Below are 12,021 nucleotides of genomic sequence, written 5' to 3' on the forward strand. Positions count from 1 at the left end.
CCGATGATGGCGACCACAGGGAGCATGACACTGTCATCGCACACACAAAAAAAATTGGATGTGAATGCATGGCTGCTCAGTGCCACATGTATGCGGTAGACGCCAAACGCGTCAGTGTGGTCTCCGGCGATGCCTATAAGAGTTATGTGGCTTTCGCACTTCTCCAACGCATCCCAGTTTGCGTTTGTGCCTGTCAAGGCGCTGCGCTTTAACAGACACACTTTTGAACTTTTGTCCACATGGCATTTTACTGCTCTCACTGCCACCTTGCGCTTGTGATTGGGCTCGTCTCCCGGCACAAATTCATAACTGCTTAGCACGACCCCCGTCCGCCTCGGTTGACGACAGAGGCCGTACTCAGTTTCCATGCACCCCGGGAGCGGTCTTTTGTTTTTTTGGTCAAACAACACTTGTTACAAAAGGATCAGCACACTACAGGATATCGAATGCAGTATACATGCATGGTGTAAATTTGCACATGCATGTAACTTTACAACATATATAAATGCTCTTCACATCATGCGACACCAATGACATTGGCAGCATGCTCTCCTGACAGAAGAAACAAAACCATTTTTCCGAAGGCACAAGGACTGGCTTAAATAAAATGATTGTGTTATTGAAAAGTGTGTTTCGAATTACAGACTGCTTTTATGCCGCCTGGTGAGTGAAAAAAAAATGACATCAAAGCTCATAGTTGTGAACTTTGAAGGCCTCCGCCTTCTTTCAGGGGGCTCGGGAGCCGCACACCGAACGACGAATGACCACAAAAGAATGCTGCCTCAGGAACAAAAACACTTTTATTAGGTTAGGAAAAAATAAACAAGAAATCAACTGGGTTAGCGTATATCAAGGGATATATGCAAAAGAGGGGTCTACTGGTACTGCAAACGTTGTACCGGCGAGTCAACAAAGTATCCGTGTTCTCGAAGATAAAAAGATACACACCGCTGGCGGATACACACGCGGCACGTTAAAGCGCGCGCGAGCGAAAACAGCAGCGTAGGCACATTGCGATGTCTCGGAGGGGTCTTTCCCAAGGTCCCGCTCGGACGGTCGCGCGAGCGCGGCCGTAGAAGCAGTGCCGTGTTCCCGCTGTTGCCGTTGCCGTTGGCGGTGCCGTGTTCCCGCCAAAAGGCGCCAATGAGAACAGCAACTGGGACACCGGGGTGGAGCTGTGGCCCAACGACAGTGACAAGTCGTCCGGACACCTCTCCGCTGCCTAAGGCGGGAGAAAAGGAAAGAGGGGAACAACAGGAGCGGGCGACGGCCGCGCAACAGAAAGCCGCGGAAAGCCCGAATCCCACAATAGTAACAACAATACTTAGGTTTAGAGTTTAGTTAGCATAGCAATTAGTTGAATATTAAGAACTGCACAAAAACAATGGAAAAGACAAACTGAACCACTGCCTAATTACTAAGCTGTGTTCGCCTTTTATAGTTATGGATAAAATGGCACTTGGTTTGGCAATACTTGTGTGGCAGACAGTGCAGCGGTGGCGCAGCGGTAGAACATCCGCCTCGCATGCAAGAGGACTGGGGTTCAAATCCCGGTGCCGCGCAATTCTCCACCGGATGACAAAAATAAATAAATAAATAAATAAAATCCGCGTGTCGATGGAATTGCATATACAGGTTTGGGGTGCGACCTGATGCCGGTGAACACCTCCGGCAACGCACTCCCTCACCAGAACAGGAGTTGGCCACCCTGGTGCAGTAATTGGCCACAAACTCCTATGATAAGCTCCATAAAACCCCGGCCCTCAGTCACCAGCGGCTGCGGAACAACTGACCACGGCGGCGGTCAGACCTGTGACGCAGCAGGGGGTGCTAAGAAAGCCTGGCTCCGCTGGACAGGCCGCCATTGGAAACTGACCCTGGCAACGTTTAATGCTAGAACCCTTGCTAGTGAAGCTAGTTTAGCAGTGCTGTTAGAGGAACTACAGGCATGAAATGGGATGTCATAGGGCTTAGTGAGGCTAGGAGGCCGAATGAGGCATACACTGTACTGAAGGATGGGCATGTACTGTGTTATCGAGGTTTACCAGAGAGGCGACAACTAGGGGTAGGTTTCCTTGTCAATAAGTATATAGCGGGTAATATAGATGAATTCTATAGTATTAATGAGAGGGTTGCAGGCATCGTAATTAGGCTTAATAAGCGGTATAAACTGAAGGTTGTACAGGCCTATGCACCTACATGTAGTTATGATGACCAGGCAGTTGAAAGCTTCTATGAAGATGTAGAATCGGCAATGCGAAAAGTAAAGACGCAGTATACTGTACTAATGGGCGACTTCAATGCCAAGGTAGGGAAAAAACAGGCAGGAGACAAGGCAGTAGGTGACTATGGCATTGGTTCTAGGAATAGCAGGGGGGAGTTTCTAGTTGAGTTTGCAGAGCGCAATAACTTACGAATCATGAATACCTTCTTCAGCAAACGGAAGAACCGGAAATGGACATGGAAAAGTCCTAGCGGAGAGACTAAAAATGAAATCGACTTCATAATGTGTTCAATCCCCGCCATTGTGCAGGATGTAGAGGTAATCGGGAAAGTTCGATGTAGTGACCACAGGATGGTGAGGTCCCGAATTAGCCTAAATCTGAAGAAGGAACGCAATAGATTAGTAAGAAAGAAACCCATCAACGAAATAGCGGTGAGGGGGAGGGCAGAAGAGTTCAGGATCTCGCTACAAAATAGGTATTCAGCTCTAACTGAGGATGGCGACATTACCCTAGAGGCAATGAACAATAATTTCAGAGATATCATTACTGAGTGCGCGGTAGAAGTAGGCGGTAGGGTAGTTAGAGAGGATACCGGTAAGCTGTCTAAGGAGACGAAAGATTTGATTAAGAAACGGCAGAGTATGAAAGCTTCCAATCCAACAGACCAGATCGAATTGGCCGAGATATCAAAGCTAATCAATAAGCGCAAGGTGGCCGATATAAGGAAGTATAACATGGAAAAAATTGAGCATGCTGTAAAGAACGGGGGAAGCCTTAAAGCGGTAAAGAAGAAATTGGGCATAGGCAAAAACCAGATGTATGCGATAAGGGACAAGGCGGGCAATGTCATCACTAATATGGACAAGATAGTCAAAGTAGCCGAGGAGTTCTATACAGATCTCTACAGTAGCCAAAGTAGCCAGGACCGTAATGAGATTGGCGGTAGGGAAAAACAGTCAGGCGTTCCACCAGTGACGAAGGACGAGGTCAAGAAAGCACTAGAAACTATGAAAAGGGGGAAATCAGCTGGAGAGGATCAAATAACTACAGATTTGCTGAAGGACGGGAGGGGGGATATCGTGCTAGAAAAACTGGCCACCCTGTATACGCAGTGCCTGTTGTCATGGACGGTACCGGAACCGTGGAAGAATGCAAACATTATCCTCATTCACAAGAAAGGGGCTCTAAGGACCTTAAAAATTACAGACCAATCAGCTTACTGTCTGTTACGTATAAGGTATTTACTAAGGTAATCGCTAATAGAATCAGGACAACCTTAGACTGCAATCAAGCAAAGGATCAAGCAGGGTTTCGGAAACGGTACTCTACTATCGTTCATATCCATACCATCAATCAGGTGATAGAAAAATGCTCGGAATATAACCAGCCCTTATACATAGCATTCATTGATTACGAAAAAGCACTTGACTCAGTTGAAACCTCGGCGGTGATGCAGGCATTGCGGAATCAGGGGGTAGACGAGCCGTACGTGAAAGTGCTGGAAGATATATATAGTGGCTGCACAGCAACCATAGTTCTGCATAAAGAAAGCAACAAAATTGCCATAAAGAAAGGTGTTAGGCAAGGAGACACAATCTCCCCAGTACTATTCACAGCTTGTTTAGAGGAAGTATTCAGAGACTTGGAATGGGAGCAGTTAGGGATAAGGGTAGATGGAGAATACCTCAGTAATCTGCGATTTGCTGATGACATTGCCTTGCTAAGCAACTCGGGGGATGAACTGCAAATAATGATTGATGACCTAGACAGAAAAAGTAGAATGGTAGGCTTGAAAATCAATATGCAGAAGACTAAGGTAATGTTCAACAGCCTCGGGAAGGAACAGCAGTTTACATTAGGTAGCGAAATACTGGAAATAGTAGGCGAATATGTCTACTTAGGACAGGTAGTAACCGCAGATCCAGACCATGAAAAGGAAATATCAAGAAGAATAAGATTGGGATGGAGCGCATTTGGCAAGCACTCGCAGATTATGACTAGCAGCTTACCGGTATCGCTCAAGAGGAAAGTATACAACAGTTGCATCTTGCCTGTACTCACCTATAGGGCTGAAACGTGGAGACTAACCAAGAGAGTTCTACTTAAGTTGAGGACAACCCAGAGGGCTATGGAACGAATAATGGTAGGGGTAACATTAAGAGATAGAAAGCGTGCAGAGTGGGTCAGAGAAATAACTCAAGTTAACGACATTCTAGTGGAAATTAAGAAGAAGAAATGGACATGGGCAGGACATGTAGTGCGAAGAGAGGATAACCGATGGTCGCTGAGGGTAACAAACTGGATTCCAAGGGAAGGAAAGCGTAGCAGGGGGAGGCAGAAAGTTAGGTGGGCGGATGAGATTAAGAAGTTCGCAGGTGTCAAGTGGATGCAGCTAGCACAGAACCGGGTTAAGTGGAGAAATATGGGAGAGGCCTTCGCCCTGCAGTGGGTATAATCAGGCTTATGATGATGATGATGAACATCAATACGGTCATCATGATCTTGCTTTCATGGAAGAGTGTGAAATTTATGCGCCCTTGTTTTTAAACATTGCTACGCAGTCGTCTCAAGACACTACTGAACAAAAAGTGTGGAGTATGATTCGTCGCGACAAAACGGACCTTTACGGTCTCCTCCATTACCCGGAAAAGATGCTCCACGAGGTTCTCCAGGAGAAAGCGATAGTCATACATGGAGACTTGCTTTCTCAAACCGAGGTACGCCCTTCACTTCTATACTCATTTTTAGTGGACTTTTCATTTCTGAACATCTGCCGAAAATAAAATCCCCCCCAAAAAAGGAGCTTGATTTCACCCTCATGAATATACCTTTCTTTTATAATCAAGAAGCATAGAATACATCCTTTGCTATAAACGAAAATCCTCGAAGGAGTCTAGAGCAAACGCACCTTTTTTTTGCCTCAACGTCGACATTCCGTCAGATTATCAACGAATGGGGGTTGCTTATGAAAGATGCTGTTTTAGAGTAACTGCGTAATTGAGTGGTAAAGAACAAACCAATGGTAAGTGTAGTAAAAAAGCTACAGTACATATTAGACTGATTCCGCATGTTGGTAAATTAACCATAACTCTTCTTTATGCCGAATAAAATCCGAGGCCTGCTCATTGGTATTAAAATTCATAAATAGCGTATCGCTTCGACATAAAATTTTATATATGCCTGGGGCAATGCTTTCGTAAAGTAGAAATGTCCGCAAATATGAAAAGGAATAAAAAACAACATATATGGCAAGCCGAATGACTAAAACTGAAGAGTATATCCCTCGGCCATACAGTACTCAAAAGTATAGTTTTTATTTCACTGTAATTCGAATACGGAGACAAATTTTATTATGTATCTTTTTTTGCTGAAGTCTGAATCCATTAGGTCGAGTCACGACATATTAGAACAGTTTTATGATGTTTTTCAGGGATCTCCGCAGTTCGCGGTCAAAACCATTTTCAGTTTAAAAGCTACGGTACCGGAGGCTATGTATCTGCCTGCGCTCTATTTCCCTCCGCGCAACAGATCTATAAATTCCACTTCCATTTACTATTTCGATCTTCGTTGCTATACTTTAAGAAGCTCAATGAAAATAATATTTTATGCACTACTTCAACCTGCGGCTAGCTTTGGCTCGAACACATATATAATATCTATATCGTCACTGCATCTTAGCGGGTAAAAATTATAAATTGATTGAGTTAATTTATTAGTCCGCATTGATGTTTTAGAGCGTAGAATCCCCATTCCACCCCATAGCCGACAAAGCAACTGAGCCATTGAACCCGAAGCACATGCTGAGATATATTTGTTATTTCGCCCTCCGCTATCAATTCGTAATGGAGGAGACGCTGAGTGAGTCTCTTTTTTTTTTCCACAAAACACGCGAGATTTCTTTAAGCTAAAATTGGCATAATGAAACAAATTAGGCACGGGTTTGATTTGTGTTATCCTCCTGAACGTTCATAAAAAAACTTATATCTCCTCTCCACATCAGATGTTTCCTTTGAGACACAAATAATCCTTTCTTTTTTCGTTTTTTTTATGTTCTCCTTAGCAACTTTATTTATTCAAAAAGGGGAAAACGTGCTGTCGAGACACACAAAAACGCCCACATGTATGAATGCGAAAAGAGGATCACGCGTTGGGTGACTGTGAAGCCGAGGCTTCTAAACTTCCTCGGTAATGTAAAATAACCCTCTTCCCTGGGCGTGCTTTCTCTTCGTTTCCCTTCGTGCACTGGCTCCCAATGAGACACTCGCACGCTTTTTCGTCTTACCGCCCGCAGGCTGCCATAAGCATTTATTGCAGGCGTGTATTTTTATACTGGCTGGTGACCTCACTGACTTTGTAAATCTTCACAGAATGTGGTAAAAGCATTCTTAACGCTGAAAATCACCTTGTGGGTATTATGGTTTGTTTTCATCCAGCCTTAGCACGACGTCATTTGAGCAGTAAAGTTTTCTGTGGCGTTGATGCTTTATAAAATTTTCTGCTCCAAATGAACCCGTTGAAAGACATATATCGAACTTAGCTTTAAGGATGACAACGGCCATCCGTGTAAGGGTTCGCTCACTCCGTTCACGCATAAAAAGGGTGCTTCTCTTATGTCCTGCTGGCCTTATGATAAATTAGTTGCGAGTGCAGCGCAATAAGAAGTGTTTGCTTTCCTTATCTGAACCCTGCTCGAACACTTCACTGAATCAGAACTACATCGCGGAGTACCGCATGGGAGAGCGCCAGCGACGCCGCCGATCGCTTATCGATCGCAGTAATAGAAGCTGGCATGCAAGACCTACTAATGTTAATGCGAAATCATTATATAGACCACTGTGCGGAAACACTGGCGCCGTGCGCCCGATGTCATTGGTTGAGTGCCGTCGTACCGAACTGAGTATGATGCGATGCATGGCAAATAAGCATATATAAGAACAGTAATCATGAGGAGTGCATGACTAATACGCGAATGACTAAGTAGTCACTGCTCATTTTTGACCATTAATTTGTGAACATAAAAAGCATAAAACGCCAAGACAGGTAAGATGCGCTGAATGAAACTGTAACTGATAGTGCTTGAGTTATGGTCGTTAAAGGTGCAGCCACTAATTAGCGTCCCCTATTTAGTGAGTAAAATAGCTTTAATAAAATAAACCACCGGTAGCTGAACCGGACGAAGTAAAGGAGCATTTTGCGACCGTTAAAACTCACACCTTATTAGTCAAATATATGTCAGTAAAATAGCATGTAATTGGCCCCTCTGGTGGAAGCGCCCGATTGCTTTCTTCTGTAAATCTCACATTTCCACTCACTGTAAAGTAAGCGTCCCCCATTTTGGAACGGGAAGTCCTGCCGAAACGGTTCCTATTTAAATATTCGCTTTTGAGTGCGCATGCGTATTAATTGAAGCCAATTCGGGTCCATTGTCCTTGTCCGCTCCACCTCTCCATCTGAAATTCGACAGCACCGAGAATGTTTGGGCTTTTGTGTGCAGTGGGAATTCGTACTCCGCGCAAAAAAAGTCAGATGTCGTGCACAGGCATAGGCAGAGTGGCAAAAACAGGTATCGAATGTCTCGTGTATACAAGGTAGATTCTAAAACGTGCGCGAACGGCACTAGAAGTGGAAACCACGCACTCTAGACAGACTGAGAAGGGCGAGCTATACTTGATCGACTCGGCGAGATTTGCGTCATCTATTAACCTAGAATGAATGTACTAATATCTTATGCATTATTCTCGTTGCTGTGTTCAATATAAAGGAACACTTTGATAGTTTTTACTGCGGCTAAAAGAGGGTGGTGGTTCTCTCGGGACTTGGGCTCTAATCTCAGAGCCAAACACCAGACCGCTAGCTCGGGACACAGGGCCGTGAAGACTGGAACACCGAGACACAGTCAGCGGGCCAAGCTGTTTATTGGGAATGGCCAATATTCATCTTCGGTCATAGCAGCATCCGCGAGCTCGGGCTTCGCGGCGTCCTCTCTCTGGATGAAGATGCTGTCCGTCGAGATGAGAGTGGAGGGGGAAGGAGGAGCCACCCGTAGCTCTGCGCCAGTTCTCTCACTCCCGTCCTCTCCGCCACAGCTCTGGGGGAACGAGGCCAGGAGGGGAAAGATGAGGGCTCCCCGTGAGAGAGAGAGACTGGTCGCCCCATCGTGCGAGCGAGGGGAATGTTGAATTCGCACAAGAGGAAGGCCGCAGCGAAAGTCGCGCAAAGCTGTTTCGCTGACTGAGTGCAGACAGCATTGCATACTCACAGAGGCCGCAATTTATTTTGAGCCGGCCAAAGCGGTGGCCTTGTGGTAGAGCATCCGCCTCGCATTCGGGAGGTACGGGGCTCGATCCCCAGTGCCGCCGGGTACCCACCGGTTTCCAAAGGGCACAAGAGTTCCCCCGGCCTGGTGTTCGGCTGTTCTGGGGTGAAATGCTTGGGAAACGGGGCCATGAACCAAAATGTTGGTTCAAATGTTGGTACGTGAAATAAAAAAGGGGCCCTCATATATCTTACTCGATTTATGTCATATGTAGAAGAGGGCGCTTTCTGGGTGTTTTACGGCAGTGACTAAAATAGAGAATCAGTTTCGACATCTTCAGTCCCGCATTTCTCACATTTCCTTCCGGCTCAGAGCCACACATCATTTTCTGAGCTTTGGGACTTGAAGTCTAACATGTCATAGGCTCAACCAATGTATTGCTATTTTCATCATGTAAGCATTGACGTGTTCCTTCTCGGTTTTCTTAGAAGGCTGCAAGGTTTTCTTAATGCATTGCATTTCTCCGCTTTCTTCTTCTGTCTTACAACCGTCCTAATGCATGCTAGAGATCACACATGCTCGAGCAATAACTTAAACACCCTTCGTAAACCCTCGATATAGAAAATCGTTTTGTTACAGGCTGGCAACTTCTGCAGCCGGGGTCAAATCGGCGAATTTTACTTCGGGACTGAAAACATGTATTCCTTGCCCTGCGGAGCCTACATGAGCCGCCTCATGAATGCGACACTTCGACAGCGCATCAAGAGAATGTGAGACACTTTCGTTGGCATTTGCCGGTCACTTTGTTAGTATTCGAAAAGAGACAAACAACATCCATTGTGTTGAATGTTTTTTTCGACGTAGTGCATTGAAGAGGAATTCTTTGCTGATAGTTCGTGTGCATATAGCAAAGTAAAGAAAATAATGCAAAGATGATACGGATATTTCTACGTAAGCGCTTTAGCGATACATTCAGAAAAATAATTTTAGATATACCTTTGTTTATACATGCGCAGTTACAAAAAAGGTTTTATTCTTCTCGCGAGCCAAAGGCCATTTTATAGAGGAACAGAAAGAGTCATTAACGAGGCGCGCGGAGCTCGTGGCTTTTCTTTCGCTTCTGAGAAATTCTCTTTGATCTTGATTTACTTTCGCTTCGTTTACACCATGCAGAGCTACGATGCAGTGTACCCTCGAAAAAGGGAGTAAAATCTGCTCGAAAACAACCAGGTTCTTAGGACACACGAATTCACTTACACCTCATGACACAGAAACGTAATTGTGCGTGAACGCTGCTACAGCTCTGGCGAGAAGGAGCTGGACACGCATTGTAAAAGCTTGAAGACGTACCTACTCGAAACAAAACTGAGCGTAAGCATGCGTCCCTACTCTTGTAAATAAGAATAGTAATTGACTATTCAAAGCTCTGCCTTCCAAATGTGAAACGCGATTGTCTTCGTTTCATAAAGTGGGTCTTGCAAATATAGCGTGATCTAAAAGGTTACAACGGCTTCACATGGGCAACAGAGGCTGCTAAAGAACAAGGTACAATATAATTAAGCGGGAAAGTATGCCGCTCCATGAGATGAAGAAAAAACTTGATCTCATCTTTTTATGCGTGTGACTGCGTTATTTTGTATTCTACGTAAAGTCTTATTATTTGCAACCCGTGGGGAAGATGTCCTTCTAAGCGAACCGTTTTATTTGATACCGTTGGCAATCGGATTCGGTGCGACGTTAGTGCTAAGTGTCTTGACCATATGATCGACCTTGATATACCTTGCACCAAACTTACTTCGCACACTGCTTCCTACTTTCGTATATTCGTGTTTAAATGCACATTCTGTTCAGTGGCCCGGTCTATTGAATGCTACCACGACATGTGGAGGAAACGAATGAAGATTGTTATAAAAGGTTGCTGAGGTTGTACGCTATTTAACCAGGTTTGGCGAACGATAGCTGTGTGTCCATTGCGTAAAGATCTGCCGAGGTCGCTGCGATGCATCTGTTACATGTTTTGCCACGTGTTCCGCTGGCGTCATCGCGCACCTGTCACGTGCTCTCTCATGCTTTTGAAGATTAACTGTCTTTCAGGCTGAATGTCAATGTCTAATGGCAAGTTTAAATGTCATTATTCATTACCTAGGGGTCCGTTAGTCATGAAACCATGCACGAGCTTGCCCTATCATTTAACACACTAGGCAACACTTGTAGCTAGACAGCATAAGCCCACATTTAACATTGGTTCAGCTTCAATACCTTCATGCGGTAGCCAAGCAATCCCCAATTTTTTTACTTGAAAACGTAGCGGCTAACGCTCCAAAAATATCAAGTTTGTTTTGTTTTTTTCTCGTGTTTGTACACAAATTAGAAACATGTTGAAGTTGGTATGCGCCGAAATCGTCTATGCACAACTAATCCCCATTCGTTGTACATGTATATGCATCAGTAATCATTGTGACTGATGATATTACTTTAATGACTCTGCGTTATGGTCCTAGCACGTATTAAATAACGTATTATCTCTTCAATTTCTTCCAGCACGACTGCAATCGTGGAAGCCGGCATCGTTCGTCAGAAGTTTATCCTGGCTATCCCGTCCTTGGATCGCTGTCAGGTGGTTGCAGAAAAAGCTGCTCTCGCGTTGTGGGACATGGTCTCCATCTTCTACGCGTACGCCGCTTTCATCGTTGCAAGTATCCTCGTCTTTGTAGCTGAGATAATCTCTGCCTACGTAACGCGTCATGCACGTCCCTGAAAACGCCTATATCAAGAGATGTGGCCGAAGCCTCTGTGGAGCTGCACTCTTTCGCGGCCAGTTGCGCTATATTTACTGCGTGACGATTTCAAGCCGTTTTCGTCAACCATTTTAAATGTTTGCATGAATTGTTTAATGTTGCACTGGCCCTGCCGACTAGAAGTCAATTGTTTGGAGATTCCCCTCCTTCCACTGCATTCTTAATTAGAAAAAAGCAAGCGACTCCCCACACAACTATTGCATAAATAAATGTTCTTGCTAATTATACGATAATTATTTTGTCTATTGCAGGAAACTTGCACTACGCTATAATAAAGCCTCATTTCCTAACGTCCGAACGCATGACTGATTCAAAAACTGTGTCTTGCATACGCACCTTGGGATGCTGTTTCCATAGTTTTGATATAAATGACAATTGAATCTCTTTAAAAACCCGTATGGTATGACAGTCGCATAAACTCCACGGTCCCTTGCTGCTATATTTTACATTTCTTGCCATTCTACAAGGTGCGGCTGGCGGGAACATTTCAACAATGCTGAATGTTTCAGCGGTATCCTAAATACATCCCTTCCGCTGGTATTTAGTTCTGATTTCGCTATAAGCAATTGCCATTTTTCCGTTATTGTCATATAAATTTTTATCAGACGACCAACCATTCCTCTTCAGTGAGAGAATCCCTCCAAACGTGCATTTCATGTACATAGCAGTCAAAAATAAGACTGCAAAGTTGATGCCTCGAAGTGAGATCAAAAGCTCGCCACTCTGTAAACTAGACGAGAAG

The 12,021-nt window shown here is 44.7% G+C and overlaps 1 protein-coding gene across 1 annotated transcript in view; it reads left to right on the top strand.

Annotated features, from left to right (window-relative positions):
• The window catches only part of LOC146177196 (ionotropic receptor coreceptor Ir8a-like), an 86,778-nt gene extending 77,523 nt beyond the window's left edge, over positions 1–9,255 (top strand). Inside the window, exons 7-8 of the mRNA XM_084581105.1 lie at positions 4,787–4,942; positions 9,121–9,255. Coding sequence (XP_084437231.1) covers positions 4,787–4,942; positions 9,121–9,255 — 291 coding nt within the window. The remainder of the gene's footprint in view (positions 1–4,786; positions 4,943–9,120) is intronic.
• Positions 9,256–12,021: the final 2,766 nt, after the last annotated feature.

The sequence above is a fragment of the Amblyomma maculatum genome, chromosome 10 (genome assembly GCF_055883805.1).
Source record: "Amblyomma maculatum isolate TAMU_Amacu chromosome 10, ASM5588380v1, whole genome shotgun sequence".
Lineage (NCBI taxonomy): Eukaryota > Metazoa > Arthropoda > Arachnida > Ixodida > Ixodidae > Amblyomma > Amblyomma maculatum.